This window comes from Miniopterus schreibersii (assembly GCF_964146895.1).
Source record: "Miniopterus schreibersii genome assembly, chromosome: 2".
NCBI lineage: Eukaryota > Metazoa > Chordata > Mammalia > Chiroptera > Miniopteridae > Miniopterus > Miniopterus schreibersii.
The window spans coordinates 146,481,259-146,498,174 of NC_138102.1; the positions used below are offsets into that span (position 1 = coordinate 146,481,259).

Genomic DNA, 16,916 nt, shown 5'->3' on the forward strand with positions numbered 1-16,916 from the left:
TAATAAATACAAATCTATCAACAGTTACTTTAGATGCAAATGGATTAAATGCTCCAATCAATTGACATATGGAGGCTGAATAGATATTATGCTAAGTGAAATAAGTCAGTCAGAGAGAGACAAAAAGCACATGATTTCACTTATATGTGGAATCTAAATAATATAAATGAACAAACAAAACAGAAACAGGCTCATTGATACAGAGAACAGACTGATGGATGCCAGAGGGGAGGAGTTTGGGAGACTTGGTGACAAAGGTCAAGGGATATTCAGAAGTATAGATTGGCAGTTACAAAATATTTATGGGGATGTAAACTACAGCATAGGAAATATAGTCAGTAATATTGTAATAACTGTATGGTGCCAATTGGGTACTGGAAATATTAGGGGAACACTGTGTAAAGTATATGATTGTCTAACTAATATGCTGTACACCTGAAACTCATACAAAATATTGAATGTAAACTGTAATTGGAAAAATAAAATCAAATTAACAAAAACCATATATGTGTGGGTCAATTCTTATACTCTTTATTATTATTATTTTAAAAATATGTCTTTATTGATTTCAGAGAGGGGAAGGGGAGAGGGAGAGAGAGTTGAAACATCAATGATGAGAGAGTCATTGATCGGCTGCCTCCTGCATGCCCCCGATTGGGGATCGAGCCCGCAACCCAGGCATGTGCTCTGACCGGGAATCGAATCACAGTCTCCTGGATCCTAGGTCGATGCTCAACAGCTGAGCCATGCTGGCCAGGCCCAATATTCTTTATTCCATTAATTCATATCTCTGTCCTCATCCCAGTACCACACTGTCTTGACTACTGTAGCTTTATAGTACAGTCTTGAAGTCAGATGGTGGGAATCCTCCAATTTTGCTCTTATTCAGTTTTTTTTTGCTTTTTAATTTTCTTTGCTTTTCCATATACACTTTTGTAATTAGCTTATCGATTGCTACCAAATAGCTTACTGGGATTTTGGTTAGGATTATCTTAAATCTGTAGACCAGTATGAAAATAATTGATACCTTAACAATATTGTTTTCTTAGTAATGATCATGGTAAATGTTTTCATTCATTTAGGTCTGCTTTAATTTCACTCAGCAATGTTCTGCAGTTTTCAGTGTAAAATCTTATCCATATTTAGAGTTCTCCATGAGTATTTAATGTTTCATAACATTTTATAAATGGTATTTTTAAATTTATATTTTTAATGATTCCTTGCTAGTATATATAAATACAATTGATTTCTATATGTTGGCCTTGTATTCTGTACCATTGATAAAGTTACTTACAAGTTCTAACAGCTTTTTAATAGATGCTTTGGGAATTTTAAAATGGAGATGGCCAAATCATCTAGGGAAAAATTATTATCTTTTCCTTTCCAGTCTGAATGGCTTTTCTTTTTTTTGGCTCATTGCATTGATCGAAACCTCCAATACGTTACTTTGTTAATGTCAAATCGTTTAAAATGTCCTTTGTTAGACTGAGAAAGTTTTCTTCAATTTTTATTTTGCAATGAGTTATTTATTTTATCATCAATACTTGTTGAATTTTGTCAAATGCTTTTCTTGCATCAAGAAGTATGATCGTGTGCTTTATCTTTTTCCGATTGTAGATGTGATGGATTACAGTTATTTTAGATTATCAAGGGGGCCCCAATGTCATCATATAACTCCTTCAAACGTCATATAAGTCCTTTATAAGCTTTAGTCAGAGAACCAGAGAGAATCCTGTGAGAAGTGCATAGCCTGCAGTTGCTGGCTTTGAAGATAGAAGGGAGCAGTAAGCCAAAGAATGAAGACACTTTCTAGAAGTTAAAAAAGGTGTGGAAATGGATTCTTCCCTACAACCTTCCAAAAGAATTACAGCCTTGTCAACACTGAGTTTAGCCTAATGAGACCAGTGTGAGATTTAAAACCTAAAGAACTGTAAGACCATGCATTTGTGTTATTTTAAGCCACTAAGTTTGTAGTAATTTGTTAGAGTAGCAATAGAAAACTAATACAACAAACATATTTTGCAGGACGCAAGAGAAGTCTCCTATGTTTATCCAGTTTTTTACCATTTCTGTTGCTATTTCTTTCATTTCTGACATGCTGGTGGTCTTTCTGTTATCATTTCCCTTCTTACTGAAAAACTTCCTTTAGCAATTCTTTTAGAGCAGGCCTGCTGGTAAGCAATTCTTTTAGGTTTTCTCCATCTGAGAATGTTTTCCCTTCATCTTCATTCCTGAAGGATATTTCCACCAGATACAGAATTCTAGGGGGGCAGAATTCTTTGAGCACTTTAAAGAATGTTGTTCCCTTCCTTCTGGCTTCCATGGTTTCTGATAAGTCTGCATTTATTCAAAATGTTGCTTTCCTATGAACAATGTGTCATTTTTCTCTGGTTGCTTTCAAGATTTTTTGTGTTATGGTTTTTTTTCTTTCTATTGTTTTTAGCAATTTGATTTTTAAATGGCTGGTCATAGATTCTTTTGAGTTTATCTTATTTGGGATTGGTTGAATTCCTTGAATTTGTAAGTTTGTATTTTTTTTGCCAAATTTGTGAAATCTTAGACCATTATTCTTAAAATACCTTTTGTGTACAAAACTCTCCTCCTCTGTGATCCTGATGAAATCAAGTTTCATTTGGTTTTGACCCACAGGAAACACCTTTCCTCTATTGTTCAGATTGGATACTTTCAATTGATCGATCTTAAAACTCACTGACTTTGCTCTGTCATCTCCATTCTGCTACTGAGTCCATTCTAATGAGTTATTTTATTTTATTATTATTTTATTTTATTATTTTATTTCAGTTCAGTTATTATACTTTCCAGTTCTAAAATTTCCATGTGATTCTTTTTTTATATCTTCTATTTATTTGATGCTACTTTCTGTCTTTTCATTTGTTTCTAGAATGTTTGCCCTTATTTTTTGGAGCATTTTTATAATATCTTTTAAAATCTTTTAAAGATAATCCCAACACCTGTGTCATCTTGATATTGGTGTTTGTTGATTGTATTTTTCTCATACGAGTTAATGTTTTTCTGCTTCTCTTTTTTTTAAGTCAAATAATTTCAGATTACATTTTGGACATTTTAATATTATGTTATGAGACTCTGAATTTTGCTATGGAAAATGTAAAATTTTTTTAAAGCTGGCAATTGACCCAGTTGGATTTAGAATGCAAATTTTGACTAGCCTTCTTTTGGTGTGATTTCAAAGAACTTTCAGTGTGTTCAAATTTACCCCATGTGTGTATCACCCCGAGGCCAGTCTGTGACTTGGGTCATGGTCTATTTCTTACAAGTACTCACTGCCAATATAGTGAAACTTCAAACTCTGGTCTTCTTTTTCTGTTTTCCTGCTAATATTTAATTTTCAGAATCCTCAAATAGTCCATTCATTTGTCAGGTTTGATAATATTCAGTAGGAGAGAGAGGGTGGATTATGCTTATTCTATTTTCAGAATTAGAAAATCACATCATTTTAAAATTTTTGAATGCTTTTAGCTATTTATTTAAATATTTTAAAAAATACTGTCTGCTTTCATTCTCTCTAGTCTTTTATTCCGTATCTGTAAGTAGTTGTGTATTGGGTCTTCTAATTCAAAATATTATTTTTTTTTCATGTTTTCCATCTTTTTATTATTTTTGATACATTTTCCAAATATTCTCAGATCTCAGTTTTTCTTAGATATTTTTGTTGACTAGTTTTAAACTCTATTTTATCTTCTGCTAGTATAGCCAATAGTTTTTTTTCAATATATTGTTATTTTTAGAAGTTCAGTTGCTCTAAGGTGGAAAACCCTTGCCCAGGTGGAAAACCCCTGCCCCAACTAATGCAATGATTAGACTTTGTTATGGTTTCCCAAAGCTTTATACTTTAGTTTTGTAGAAACAACTCTCTCTGTACTCATATTTTAATGGTTTCCATACATTTAATTATATCACATAATTACAGTAGCAGGTTCAACTGGAGTAATTTTGGATATAAAATATCACTCTTCTGGAGGGAGCAAAATTGTGTGTGTGTGTGTGGTACTAGAGACAAGATCACTAACCACCAGCTTTCAGCATGTCAAGGTGAGAGAGAGATTGGAGGGTACCACTGATTCTATGATTTGGTAGAATACAAATAGGTTAGGAGAACTTTTTGTGTAAATATGTATGTATCTGTGTATGTATGTTTCTATCTCGTTTTATCTTCCAATACAATTATAAGTAATAGGATTATTTAAAATGTATTTTATGGAACTTTTGTAGATACCTATTACAATTCAGTATTTTGGATGTAATGCTATAAAAAGATCTTTAATTCACTGATGAATAATGTTCTTTGAGTTAATTCAGTTCAATTGTATTAATTTTATTTTGTATAGTTTTGCAAATGTAGGAAGATTCATACAACAAAACTTCAGCATGTCAGTACTGGAATAGTTCTCAAAGTTCACAAAATTAGAAATAGAATTAAATGGAATATTTGATATGGAAAGAGAATTAAAAATTAATTTGGAAAAGCTTCCAGATTCCGTTTTTTTCCCCCTTAAAAATTCCAAGACAAAGCTAAAAATGTCCCCCTCATCCCATTATAGTATAATATAGAACATATTACTCTGCAGGAGCCTCACACTCTACCTGGCAGGTATTTTGATAACTAGCGATGTAAGATCTTTTGGAAAACTCAGGTTCTACCTGTATGGATGAGAAGTTAAGAAACTCAATTGATCTTTGTATAGATTAACAATTTAATCGCTTTGAAACTTACATTTTCAAAGTTTGTAAATGTTGGGAGTTGAATGTCGTTATTCAAAATTTACTCAAAATGTTAGGGCTGTGTTGAAAATATTATATGCCATTGACCTTGATTACATTTTGGCCTGCTGAGAATTAGATCTTAAATGACCTCACTGCTGTGGTTCCGACATGTCTGGTGAAAGGATGGGTAGGGAGCTTTTATGAATATGGGCAACAGTGAGGGCAAGGGGTGTGGGTGGCTCTGGGTATCTCTCTCTCTCTCTCTCACTCATCCATCCATATTTTTCTATCATTTCTGTCCCTATCTATATCTATCTATATCTATCATCTATCTATCTATCTATCTATCTATCTATCTATCTATCTATCTATCTATCTATATCTATCTATCTATCTATCTATCTATCTATCTAATCTATCATCTATCTATCTATCTATCTATCTATCATCTATCTATCTATCTATCTATCTATCATCTATCTATCTATCATCATCATCATCATCTATTCTCATCTATCTATCATCTATCATTATCTATCTATCATCATCATCTATCTATCATCTAATCTATCTATCGTCTATCTGTCATCTATCTATCATCTATCTCTATCTATCTATCATCTATCTATCTATCTATCATCTATCTATCTATCTATCTATCTATCTATCTATCTATCTATCTATCTATCTATCTATCTATCTATCTATCTATCTATCTATCTATCATCTATCTATCTATCATCTATCTATCTATCTATCTATCTATCTATCTATCTATCTATCTATCATCTATCTATCATCTATCTATCTACCATCATCTATCATCTATCATCTATCTATCATCGTCTATCTATCATCTATATCATCCGTTTAATTTCTTCTCCGCGCGAGCAGGCCCGCGGGCCCTGGCCCTGGCCCCCCGCGGGCGCGGTCCTGGGAAGGAGCGCGCGGTCCGCGGCGGGGCGGGGGCGCGGTCCCGGAGCTGTCCAGCAGCTCCTGGCTGACTTCTCCGGCTCCTCCGCCGGGGAAGCTCTGCAGCGCCCCGCCCGGGCAGGGAAGCTCCGGCTCGGGCTCCGGGCTGCCTCGGCCGGCCGCCGGCTCCGCGGGTCCCCACCCCGCCCCGCCCCGCCCCGCCCCGCCCGGGAGCCCAGCGCGCTTTGGCAGCCCCCTCCGCGCGCCCCTGAGCGGGGGTCCCCTCCCCGGCCCTCGGGCTGCTCCGGAGCCCCGCAAGATCGTTGGCGGGCTTCCCTCCTCTGCCGAAAGGGCGGGAGCCCGTCTCCCCGGCCGCCTTCTGCGGCTGGGTGGTCCTCTCTCTCTTCCAAGACGCGCCCGACACCGAGCGGGTGAGAGCAAAGACCAGCCGTCAACTTAGCACCTTGAATTTAGAGATTTCGATTCCGAAAGGAGGTCGGCGTTGCCCGGGTCAGCGCGAGAGGGGCGGAGGCGGGTGAAGGCTGCAGCCGCTCGGGGCTGCCCCGGGGTCCTGGGGACCCGGAGCCCCGCGGGAGGGGACGCGGCGCCGCCTCGCCCTCGGCGGTCCCTCCCTCCCCGCCTCTCCCCGCCTCCCGCCCGCCCCGCCCGCCCCCAGGAGCCGTCTCTCCCCGCGCCCTCCGCGCTGCGCTCTCTCCATTGTCTCTGCCTTTACAACAGGTTTGGGCGCTGGGAGCGCGGGCGGGTGCGGGTGCGCCGCCCCAGCGCAGGCTTTCTCGGGGCCGCCTCCCTTCTTCGGGGCGCGCGTGCCTTCTGCTGCTTTCATTCGGGCTCCGGAGCTAATCCCCCCGCGGAGCAGCCTTCGGGCGGGCCTGACCCTCCCCGCGCCCCCAGCCCCGCGTGTGGGCTTGGTGTGCGCCTCGGCCGGGCCAAGTTCTTCACGTGCCAGGGGCGTCCTCCCTTTTTCTCCTTAGGCAACCAAATCGTACCAGTCCTACCCACCGGTAAATCCGAGGCGGCGGCAGCAGAGACGAACGCTATTTTCCCGCTTGATTCCAAGAGCCGCTTCAATTTTTATTTTTATTTTTAAAGAGGAAGACGATGGACTGAGCAGAGCCGCACCATGGAGTCTCGGGTCTTACTGAGAACATTTTGTTTGATCCTGGGTCTCGGAGCAGGTGAGTGGCCCCGGAGCTGGGGCGGGGGTTGGGGGGGGGGCATGGCCCGGCCTCGGGGCGCCCCGCTCGCCCGGGGACAGCCACCTGGCTTCTTCTCCACCCGAAGTAGGTCTGGAGTGGGAAGCTGGGCACAGGGGCGGGCTTGGGTTTGGATTTTTTTCTGCGCTTGCCTTGGAGACGGCGGGGCAGGTCGCACCCCTAGTCCCGGGCCTGAGGGCCTTAGGGGAACTTTGCACCCAGGGGGGTTTAAAGTAGGTCAGGGACACGGAACCGGGCGCTCGGCTATTTAAAGCCTGGCGGTGGGTCTCAGGTGAGCTCTCCTCGCGGCGGGCGAGGGAGTCGCCTCTCTCCTCAGTTCCCAGTGCTGGGTTCTTTGCTGCCCTGGAGGAAGAGCCTTGCATTTTAATGGAGCTTTTTTCTTTCTTTCTCCCCACCCCCCCCACTCCTGCTCCCACCAGTCTGGGGGCTCGGTGTGGACCCCTCCCTACAGATTGACGTCCTAACAGAGTTAGAACTTGGGGAGTCCACGACCGGAGTGCGCCAGGTCCCAGGGCTGCATAATGGGACGAAAGCCTTTCTCTTCCAAGGTATGAGGAGCTTGCTGCCCCGCGCCCGCTCCGCCCCGAGGGTCCCGGAGGAGCCCGCCTCCCCCTCCTCTGCGTGGCCTCGCGGGTGACGGGCGAGCCGAGAGGCGCAGGGTCCCTGTGAGATGCGCACGCCTTCCTCTGTTTTTAAACGGCTTGGTCCCCCCCCCCCGCCCTTCCCCCCTTTACTTTGCGCTCTTGCCAGTTCTAATGGATAGCGCCTTAATTACTGTACAGAAACTCCAATGGCAGATGGCAGATTCCAGAGTCTGGGGAACAATGAATTATAACACAAATGCCTGATTTGGGTAAAATTGATTTAGGTAGGAAATAGGATAGCTTCATCGTCGTTCAGACACTGCTCTGAAAGTTTCAGGTAGGATGGTGCCCGGTTGGGAGGAATTTCTTTATGTGGGTAGTTTTGTGGAAAAATGAATACCTCCCAATAGCTTTATCTAGTGTGCATCACAAACAGTATATTTGAGACAAGGTTCCTTGTTGGGAGATCATGATTCTTCTTTCTCCATCAATGGCAAGAGACAGAGAATAATATTCTTAACTATTATTTTGAAAATATTTCAAGTAAGTGTTAATTCAGAAGTATGCCTGTGTCACCGTTAATTGTGTACTTAGGATTTTAAAACATTTTTGAAGTCAGGAGGCATTGGCACAAGAAGCCACATTTAAATTATATTTAAACGTGTCGCGTAGTCAGAAGCAAATTTCAATGCATTGAGCCTCCAACTATGATTTACTAACGCTTTTGAAGATCGCTGGGTTTGTGGAAAGATGCTGTAATGAGAGTTTCTAAAAGGTAGTTACCCACATACAGAAAGATTAGTTTCACGTACCATGAGGGGGCCATGAAGGCGAAAGAGAAAGGGAGAAGCGGAGTTGGGTTTAACATATCCGATGGACTGACAGATGTCTTCTCCCCGCACTACCCAGATTTTCCCTTTGTGATTTTGGTGCCGTGGCTTCCAAAGAAGTGTAACTCATAATTAGTAAAGAGTTGGCTATGCAAAGTAAAACCACTCCAGCAAATCTGCCACCAAGAAACAGGCATAAAATAAAACCGGAGTGTTTCTGTAGTGGTGTCATTGCCTGATACAGCCAGTAAGTGTCACCATGGACAGTAACACCAAAGCTTACAGTGGAAGGAGGAAATTGACATGTGTTGCATTTATTTAAAACAAGTTTACTAGTATAAAAAATTAAAATGCAATTTTTGTTGTGTTTTCATTATGGTGAGCCCACTAAATGTTTTTGTTACAAATATTTATCATAAAATTTTATTTTATTTTACTTACTTTTATTACTTGAAGTTTTTTTTGGGGGGGGTGGAGGGGGGAGCATGTATTGAATCCTTTAAAAATAATGACCAAATCCAATAAAGAAAAATTCAGAGTAAAATAGAAGTGTCATTAAGGTTAAGCTTCTTTTTCTTTCTCTTTCCTTTTTCATGCCTCTGATTTTCAGTCCCTGTGAACTGGGTAGAAAGTTATTTCAGGATTTCCTATTTGGGTAACTGGAGAGCTTTACAGAAGCTAAAGCTCCTGAGAAACAAATGGTGTACACGTGCCCTTACATTTTTGAAAGGTCCTTTAAATTATGTTAGTGTTTTTCATAGCTTCTTCTGAAGAGTGTCTGAGCTGTCACAAATAGAAGCCTTCAGGACTGTGCCTTTTATGTTCTGATGCTAGGTAATTGGACAGTTTCTAATAGTCTCAAGAGATCAATATCTTTTCAAGATTAAATTTTTTTAAAGGAATGTTTAGTATTCATTTTTATTTAAATTACCAGTTCTTCAAGTTACACGTTATATTGCAAATACATAAATCTCATGAAATATATATTGTTTGAACTGTCCATAGTAACTACACATCAGTGCACATTGATGAATTGGCTATTTTTGTTTCCTTGTTGGTACCAAGCCCAATATTTAGAGCAGCAGTTTTCAGACTTTTTTATCTCATGGTGCACGTAAACTAGTTACTAAAATTCGGCAGCACACCAAAAAATATATTTTTTGCCAGTCTGACAAAAAAATAGGTATAATTTTGATTCATTTATACCAGATGGCTATTGTTGTGTTGGCTGTTGTCATTTGTTTTATTTGACAATCTAAGGGAAAAGAGGTCAGCGTCCCTGACTAAATAGTCAGGTATTGCATTTTTAAAATTTTTTGTGGCACACCAGCATGCTGGAGCACACTGTTTGAAAATCTCTGATTTAGAGTAAATGCCTAACAAATGCAATATATGAGATTGGAAGAGGTAAATCTTCATTTCCTGCCAAATTATGAACTTTATTTCATAGAGCCAATCAATCAGCACGTATTTGCTGCCTGCCATGCTCTCAGGAGGCATGCATTCCTGATGTATTGATTGTGTTTTAATGATTTCTTTTATTCTGAGATTTAGATTCTGAAATGGACAACAGGTAGACCTTGCAGCATGGCTACTTTGGAAAGGTCTTTTTTCTGTTATTAGAATGTGGAAACAATTTTAAAGAAGTCAGTTCTGGCTCCCTCCCACTGCTACCCTGGGATTCTGTGGGTTTTAGAGAGACAAAAGCTTTCAGATTCTGAAGATTTTATGGATTCAATTTATAGTGAATTGTGGGTGCTGCAGATATTTTCGTATAGTGTGTAAAATGTCATAGCAAGAATAGTAACAAATTTCAAAACCTGTGATATGTCCTCAGATTTCAAATAAGCCTATCAGATGAGTTACTTTGAGTTATCATATATGTTTTAAATAGGTGAAACAGATTTTGAATCATTAAATTTTTCCTGCAGTAGTATAACCATTTTCTTTTGTCTCTTAGCTTTAAAATAATCTCACTATACAGTTTCCCAGTGATTTTTGCTCGTTCGCTATTGCTTCTCCTTTTACCTGCCTCATTCTTCTCTTCAGTGATTTTTAAGGTGCTTGCAATTTTGTACTTTTTGAAACTATAAATAATTTTTGTAAACTGTTGTGCAATATGAATCTACTATTATTTAATGATTATATTTTATTATATATACATTCAAAGGAAAAATATGGTCACAAGTCTACACCATTATATGGAAACAACTGAAATTGGGCATTTGGTGGCAGGTCATTGACAGAGGTAACTGCATTAAGGAAAGTGAGGTGGCAATGAATATTTGTCTTCAGTATGATGGTCAGTGAGCCTATGTGGACTTAGGGACAATGGTCACTGTCCCCAGGAGAGCAGAATAACTCAGTAACTAAGAGATGGGCTTAGAGACCAGATTGACCCAATTGGAATCTCATTAGCTGTTTTACTATGGTGAAGTTACTTAATTTCTCTCAGCTTTCATCCTCAATTATAAAATTAATATTTTTATGAGGATTAAAGGAGACACGTTCATTCATTCAAATAAATTTTGTTATACAATTACTCTTCTGCGGGGTGTTAGGCACATAGCAAATGAAGAGGTGAGAACTTTGCTTTCATAGTGCCTTAAAGTAGTCATTAAACAAACAGCCACACAGATAATTAAATCACCATCAAGACAAGTGACATAAAGAAAAACAAAGGGTAAAATGGGACTCTATTCCCATATAGGTAGTCACAGGATCCAGGAAGCTGTCTTTGAAGAAGAGCCATGGAAGCTGATGGCTGAAGGGTAAACAGGAGTAGTCTGGAGAAGGGGGTGTGTGGAGATGCAGAGAGCAGGAGTAACAGGCAAGGGAATGGCAGGAGCAGGGATTCTGGAATGAGCCTGGCGCACTCGAGGAAAAGCAAGAAGTCCGGAGTAGTGGCATCATAAGGGCTGTGGTATGAAATGCAGCAAATGAAGGAATCAGGGACCAGGTTACATGATAGGTCATAGTAATATAGAAGAATTAAAAATTTATCATCATCCAGAGACATGTCGTGGTGGGCAGAATAACGGCCCCTCAAAGATGTCCACATCCTAATCCTGGGAACCGGGAATACGTCATGGTACACGGCAAGGGGGAATTAAGGTTGACGTAGGATTAAGGCTGCTGATCAGCTGGCCTCAGGATAAGGAAACTCTCCAGGGTCGATTGGGTCGGCCCCGTGGAATCACGAAGATCCTCGAAACCTGGAGGAGGGCGGTGGAAGAGTCAGTGAGGGCGGTGCAGTGAGTGCCTGCACCTGCCGTTGCTGGCTTGGAAGGTAAGAGTGGGCCGTGGGCCAAGGACCAGGGGCCGTCTTGAGAAGCTAGAAAAGGCAAGAAGATGGATCTTCCTTTAGAGTTTCCAGAAGGAACACAGCACTGCTGACACCTTGATTTTAGCCCAGTGAAATCTGCTTTGGACTTCTGATCTCCAGAGCTGTGAGATAAATTTCTATTGATTCAAGCCACTAAGTGTGTGGTGATTTGTTAGAGCAGTAATAGGAAACCAGTGCAGATTTCGATACATGGAAGTGGGGGGCCGCTGTAAGAAATGCCTAAAAGTGTGGAAGTGACTTTGGGTTTGGGCAATGGGCATAGGCTGGAAGAATTTTGAAGAGCATGGTAGAAGCAGCATAGATTTTCTGGAATAGACTGTTAGTAGAAATACAGATAGTGGTGCTTCTACTAGTGAAGACTCAGAAGAAAATGAAGAGTATGGTAGAGAAAAAATGAAGTCACCTTAGAGAATACCTAAGTTACCATGAACAAACAGTTGGTAAAAATAGGAATATTAAAGGCACTGCCAGTGAGGGCTCAGGTAGACATCAGGAACAGGTTATTGGAAACTGCAAGAAAGGAAATCCTTGTTATATAGTAGTAGAAAACCTAGTTGAATTGTGTCTTGCAGTTATGTGGAAAGCAAACTTGTAAACAATGAATTTAGATATTTAGCTGAGCTGACACATAGGCCAAGTTTTGAAGGTACAGCCTGGCTTTTTTTTTTTTTTTTTTTTGCTGCTCATAGTAAAATGTGAGAGGAGAGAGAGATTGGGTGAAGAAATGTTAAGGAAAAAGGAACCAGAATTGATATTTGAGAAATTTTCAGACTATCCAGATTGAAAAGATGCTAAAATTAGGAGACTCACTGTCAGGTCAATCTGCTCTTTAGAGAAAACTAATGGTGTAGCTGGAAATCCTTTTGCTAGTACCTCAGAAATAGGTCAAACTATTTAGTCACATAGAGGGCTCTTTTAAGAAATTGAACATGTGGCTCATAGATTACCTCAAACATCTCAGCAGAAGCCAGTAATAGAGATGGATTTATCCAGGAATTATCTATAGAGGAGCCCGTTTTCTTTTATTTAAAAAAAAATTGTTTTCTTTTTAGTGAATTTATTGGGGTGGCGCTGGTCAACAAAACTATACAGGTTTCAGATGCACGATTCTACAACACATCTCCTGTACACTGTATTATGTGTTCACCACCCAAAGTCAAGTCTCCTTCCATCACCATTTATCCCCTTTGCTGCCTCCTCCACATCCCGTGTTTCCCGGCAGTCATCACCACACTTGTTGTCCGTATCCATGAGTTTTTTCTCTTTTTGCTCAACCCCTCTGCCTGCCCCCACCTCTGTCTCTACTTTGCTTGTTAGTTCATTTTGTTCATTAGATTCCACATTTGAGTGAAATCATATGGTACTTGTCTTTCTCTGACTGGCTCTCACTTAGCATAATGCTCTCCAGATCCATCCATGCTGTCGCAAAGGGTAAGATTTCCTTCTTTTTTATGGCCAAGTAGTATTCCACTAAGTAAATGTACAATAAACTTTTTTATCCAGTCATCTACTGATGGGCACTTGAACTGCTTCCAGATCTTGGCTATTGTAGATAACACTGCAGTGAACATACGGGTGCACCTATTCTTTTTGATTGGGGTTTTGGATTTCTTCTGATAAACTCCCAGAAATGGACTTGCTGCGTAATAAGCAGCTCCATTTTTAATTTTCTGAGGTAGCTCCATACGGCCTTCCACAGTGTCTGTTGCAGTCTGCGTTCCCACCAACAGTGCACGGGGGTTCCATTTTCTCCACAACCTCACCAGAAGTTGTTGTTTGTTGATTTATTGATGTTAGCCATTCTGACAGACAACCTCTTTTCTGATGGAGTAAATCTCCATGACACACATTGGAGACCAGCATGGTTCTTTAGAATATTATATCAGCAAAAACTCTCCTGGCTCTTCCTGACAGGGGAAGTGAGAGCATGTAATAAAAGGTTATTAGATCTCAAAAAGTCTACAAGCAAGAAACAGGCTGATTGAAGTACTCAACTGCAAACATGTGCTTTTTCTACTGAAAAATAACATTGACTCAGAGGGCAGAACTGAGAGTCCAGAAGGCAGAGCTAAGAGCCCAGCAGTTGGAGCCAAGAATCACAGATTATTCACAGACCTTGAAGCCAAATGTAGTTTTCCTGACTGGACTTCAAAATTGCATGGGTCTGGTGTCTAATTTTTTTTGACTTCCATTTTCTCCCTTTTTGAATGGCAGTATCTATAACTTATCCTGTGTCTATTGCACCATTCTATTTTGGGAGCAGATAACTTGTTTCTTGAGTTTCATGGATTTACAGATGGAGAGAAATTGTGCCTCAGAAGGAATTATACCCAAAGCCTTATTTATACTTAATTTAGATCATGAAATTTTGACTTCTGAATTGATATGAATTTAGACCAGATTTTAACTTTGAGTTGATAGCAAATGGGTTGAGACTTCTGGGGATTTAGATAAAGTGAATTATTTTGCATGTGGGGTGGACGTGAATCTTTGGGGGTAAAGGGACAGACTGGTAGGCTGAATAATGATCCTCCAACTGTCCACATACTGAATCCTCAGAACCTGTAAGTATGTTATGTTACATGACAAGAGGGGATGAAAGTTGCAGAAGAAATTAAGGTTGTTAATCAGCTAACTTTAAAATGTGGAGATGACCCTGGATTATCTGGGTGGGACCAATGTAATTATAAGGTCCTTTAAATATGGAAGAGGGAGGTAGAGGAGTCAGTGTCAGTGTGATACAATGTGAGAAAGACTCAATTGGTCATTGCTGGCTTTGAAATTGGAAGGTGGTCATGAACCAAGGAATGTAGGCAGCCCCTAGAAGCTATAAAAGCAAGGAAATGGATTTTCTCCTGGAACTTCCAGGAGGGACACAGGCCTGCAGTCACCTAGATTTTAGCCCAATGACATTCATTTTGGACTTCTGACCTCTAGTATTGTGAGATAATACATTTATGTTGATTTAACTATGAAGTTTGTGGTGATTTGTTTTATAGGAAATAGGCAACTAACATATGTTAACCATTAATGTCCCATTTGTTTGTAACTGAATTAAACTTTTTTTTGACTCTTCCCTCAACTCTTCATGAGAGTGTATTTGTAGGGTGGTTAGAAACTTGAACTAGACAGTTAAAGTTATCTTAGTCATTTGGGGCTTACAAAAGTTTCTTACATGTAAAGTCAGAATCTTTATACTAAATTCCAAGTCTTTAAGGGGTCCTCGTCATCATTTAACTATGAGCGTGTGCTGAGAACAAGCAGAGTATAATCAAGTGCTGGGCTTTTAAATTATATTCCTATTTCAAAAATATAACATTCCCCCAAAAGGTTAATGCAGAGGTAGAAGGGGAAGAATTAGAAAGCATGAATATTTTGGAAGTAGAATGGATAGCACTTAGGATGGTGCTGGGCGGGCACCTGGTGAGTGTGGGAGTCATAATTACGGACAAGGGCAAGCATAGCTAGAAGTCTCCTGTTTAAAGTGCCAGGGCCCTGGCCAGGTAGCTCACTCGATTGGTTGGAGTGTCATCCCAGTATGCCAACATTGTGGGTTTGATCCCTGGTCAGGGCACATACAAGAAGCAACCAGTGAATGCATAAATAAATGGAACAACAAATCAATGTTTCTCTTTCTCTCTCATCAATAAATAAAAATTTTAAAAAAGTGCCTGGGATCTCTGTAGGATGCCAACTAGGCTCGATTTGGGAGGAGCTGGGGCAATCTTGACAGGCTCTGGCAAGTAGATAACTTTGAATGTCATGACTGAAGTGCACCCTGGATAACATGAAATGAAGGGCCTCTGCCTTCTTTGGCTTTATCTCCCCCACCCCCTCAGCTCATTCTCCGTATGCTGGTCCCAGAACCCATTCTTGCAAACACCTGTTCTCTTCCCCATTCTAATCATTTGTCCATGATTCAATACCTGCTAACTGACTTAGGTATTAGGCATTAAGGCATTAGGGTGTGATATTTCCCATTGACTTTACTTCAATTTAGCATGTATTTGTTGCGCTGCTTCTGTATATGAGGGTGGGACACACAGTGTCATGGAGGAGGGAAGAGGTGTCCATAAATTATTGCAGGGGTAAAACAGAAACCAAAATTTGGGATTTTATCTTGAAGAGTGAAACTAGAAACTATGAAAATTACATGTCCTAGTCTATATATGACAAAATGTAGGTAATCATCTAACTATGAGCTAATTACAAGAGGAAATGGGGTAAAATCAAATGCTGGGTGTTTTTGTTTGTTTTGTTTGTTTCTGCAAACATATCTGAGAACTCTCTTCTTAACCCTTCGATGTGAAATCATTTTGTTTTGAGTTATTTATAATGCTTGTTAGATTTTTAGTTTTTCATGTTTAAAATTTATGCACCTGTGTCAGATCATCATAAGTTAGTGTCTCTGTGCTTCACTTGCGCACTTCTCTTACAACGATTTTATTGGCTTCATGAAAATGTTCATCTTTGCTGGGTTTCAGTTTAAAATTGACATTGAAGAGATAGATGCCCGTCTATGTAGAAACTCATTTATAAGCAAACATTTTGCTTGTGGATATATTTTAATGGTGACTTTCACTTCACTGTATAAACTCGTATTCACTGAAATTCAAATATTGACCACGGTAATTAGAAAGAATTAGGGAGAGAGCTGATGGGGAAAGAAATGTGGAGCACGACTCTTCCCTTTCTCACTGAGCCAGCTGCCGGGGTCCGGGCACTTAGCCAAATGTGCTTTGAGTTGCTCTTGGTGGCACCTCTGCTAACAGTCTTCATGCTGGGGAAGGCCTGGGGAAGCCTGGCAACCTTGTGTCTCTCCCTGCAAAAGGAAGATTTAGAATGAAGACGGTAAACCATTGCTATGAAGGCCACTCTCTACAGGTGTAGACAAAGGGAAAAGATGATGGAGGTTGTTCTAAGCTCATATTGATATGCAACAGTAGTTAGGAGCTTGGGCTGCAGAATGAGACGTCTTGGATTCAGAGCTTGCCTCTTTTGCTCACTGGCTGTGTGAACTTGATCTTGTTACTGATCTCCGCTTCAGCTGAGATAATAACAGCACTGCTTCTTAGGCTTAATGTGTAGAATACATGAATTAAACTGCCTAGCGTTTACTAAATATTTAAAACACTCTAAATATTTTAATTTTGGAATTAGCTTAGCAGCAGGTCATGCTCACTTGGATTTTTTTTTTTAAGGGCTCCCAGGTAGAAATGCTGGATTTTGTGGATGAGTTAAGGTAAGGTAACCTTGGTGTGACAAA

General features: G+C 40.3%; 1 protein-coding gene across 2 annotated transcripts in view; it reads left to right on the plus strand.

Annotated features, from left to right (window-relative positions):
* The first annotated feature begins 5,883 nt into the window (after positions 1-5,883).
* Positions 5,884-16,916, plus strand: part of NELL2 (neural EGFL like 2) — a 280,535-nt gene continuing 269,502 nt past the window's right edge. Inside the window, exons 1-3 of one of the 2 annotated variants that reach the window (XM_081129767.1) lie at positions 5,884-6,086; positions 6,766-6,851; positions 7,310-7,438. In XM_081129767.1, coding sequence (XP_080985893.1) covers positions 6,797-6,851; positions 7,310-7,438 — 184 coding nt within the window. In that variant the 5' untranslated portion in view covers positions 5,884-6,086; positions 6,766-6,796. Of the gene's footprint in view, positions 6,087-6,333; positions 6,394-6,765; positions 6,852-7,309; positions 7,439-16,916 lie in introns of those variants that run through there. The other variant, XM_081129768.1, reaches the window with a different exon arrangement.